The sequence below is a fragment of the Arachis ipaensis genome, chromosome B10, assembly GCF_000816755.2.
Source record: "Arachis ipaensis cultivar K30076 chromosome B10, Araip1.1, whole genome shotgun sequence".
Taxonomy (NCBI): domain Eukaryota; kingdom Viridiplantae; phylum Streptophyta; class Magnoliopsida; order Fabales; family Fabaceae; genus Arachis; species Arachis ipaensis.
In genome coordinates this window covers 16,353,539-16,355,299 of record NC_029794.2, presented here as the reverse complement: position 1 = coordinate 16,355,299, position 1,761 = coordinate 16,353,539, and the positions used below count along the sequence as shown (strand labels likewise).

The 1,761-nt window shown below is 33.0% G+C and overlaps 1 protein-coding gene across 1 annotated transcript in view; it reads left to right on the top strand.

The window, feature by feature from the left end:
• LOC107620244 overlaps positions 631 to 1,761 on the top strand; it is a gene marked incomplete at its 5' end in the record, with an annotated part of 4,261 nt that continues 3,130 nt past the window's right edge. Inside the window, 2 exons of the mRNA XM_016322435.2 lie at positions 631 to 1,041; positions 1,480 to 1,727. Coding sequence (XP_016177921.1) covers positions 631 to 1,041; positions 1,480 to 1,727 — 659 coding nt within the window. The remainder of the gene's footprint in view (positions 1,042 to 1,479; positions 1,728 to 1,761) is intronic.

Sequence of the window (1,761 nt, the reverse complement as noted above, 5' to 3'; positions counted from 1 at the left end):
TAACTTAAATGGTATAATTTTTTTATACTCATTTAAGAGATCGTGAATTCGAGTTTTCCTACTTTTAATTAAAAAAAATACAAAAATTCAACTAAAAACTTTTAAAATATATAAACTTAATTATAAATTTGATTAAATTGTAAAGACAGTCGGAATAATTAAGCCTAAACATAACCCTAAACATCGTCCAAGTATTTTTGAGTTCGTCTTTTCTTTGTGTGATAGTACAAAACAAACCCCCTCCCCCTCTTCTTCACAATATTATAGTTAAAGAAGAGACATTTTTTAATTGGTGGCAACAAGTCTTATTTTGAGTAGCGGTTCAATTTAACTGTAGACAAAAAACCCTCTTCATAGGTACTGTGTCGGAGCACTTGGAAAGCGAGGAATTGGTGTGTTTTTGAGAAGGTAATAAGTCCGGCACCAGAAATAGTGAAAAAAGCCAGCAATTTAGTGCGTGAACTCGTGAGCCATACCTGATATATACTACTAATTTTTTTTACTCTTACTTTACTCTTCTTTAAACACTTAGTTTTTCAGTCACAATTGATGATAAATAAAAATACCCAATTCTTTTGCACTTTCTTATAGAAACACTCTTATTTTATATTAATAAAATAACATTTATCTTACATCACCAACAATATTGGTATTGTCTATACTACCCTCTTCCTTCTCTCTTGTTCTTCCACACTCCAAAACACAAAAGCAGTGCCTCTTCACACCAACGGAAGGTGGATAGTAGACGAAGAAGGAGAGCAAAGAGTGAAGCTTGCATGTCTCAACTGGGTCTCCCATTTGGAAGCATCAGTTCCTGAGGGACTAAACAAACAGCCCCTTGATGAAATCTCAAAGAGAATCAAGTCATTGGGTTTTAACTGCGTTAGGCTCACTTGGCCACTTCAATTGGCCACCAATGCTTCCCTTTCTTCACTCTCTGTTAGACAGTCCCTCAATAATCTTGGCCTTCTTGATTCCATCGCTGCTGTGCAATCCAATAATCCCAACTTCATTGACCTTCCTCTCATCGAATGTTTCCAGGTATATATATGTTCATTAATAATGTTTATCTAAAACATGAAATTAAAATTATATGGTTTATGTTTCAAATCAAATAAACTATTAATAGTATTCTTGAGAGGCTTTTCAAATATTAAGCAGATATAATAGTTTATTTTTTTAGATTAACTATCGTCATTTGAATTAAGAGACTATAAAAAAAAAATTGCAATTTAATTTTAAATTTAAGAATATATTTATAAAATTAGATGATCTTATTTCTTTTATAGAAATAAATTCTGATTTCTAAACCTATCAACTTTATTGTAAATCTTAAAATAAAACTATTATAAAGTTGTTTAACCATGAGAATCTACCTTGTTTCTGGAATTAAATTTCCTTCATCACAAGTTATACCATGACAGATATTTAGTTAGCATAAGTATTTTTACTTTTTCGGTCTAATAGAATTACAATTAGGCGGTGGTGAAAAGCTTGGGAGAGAACGATGTGATGGTGATTTTGGACAACCACGTGACCCAACCCAGTTGGTGCTGCAGTGCCATGGACGGCAATGGCTTCTTTGGTGACACGTTTCTTGATCCAGACCTATGGATTATGGGCCTTACTAAGATGGCTACCCTTTTCAATGGAGTGACTAATGTTGTTGGATTCAGTTTAAGAAATGAGCTAAGAGGCCCCAAACAGAATGTCAATGATTGGTATAGGTAACTTGCTATGAGTCTTTCTCATTTTCTTGAA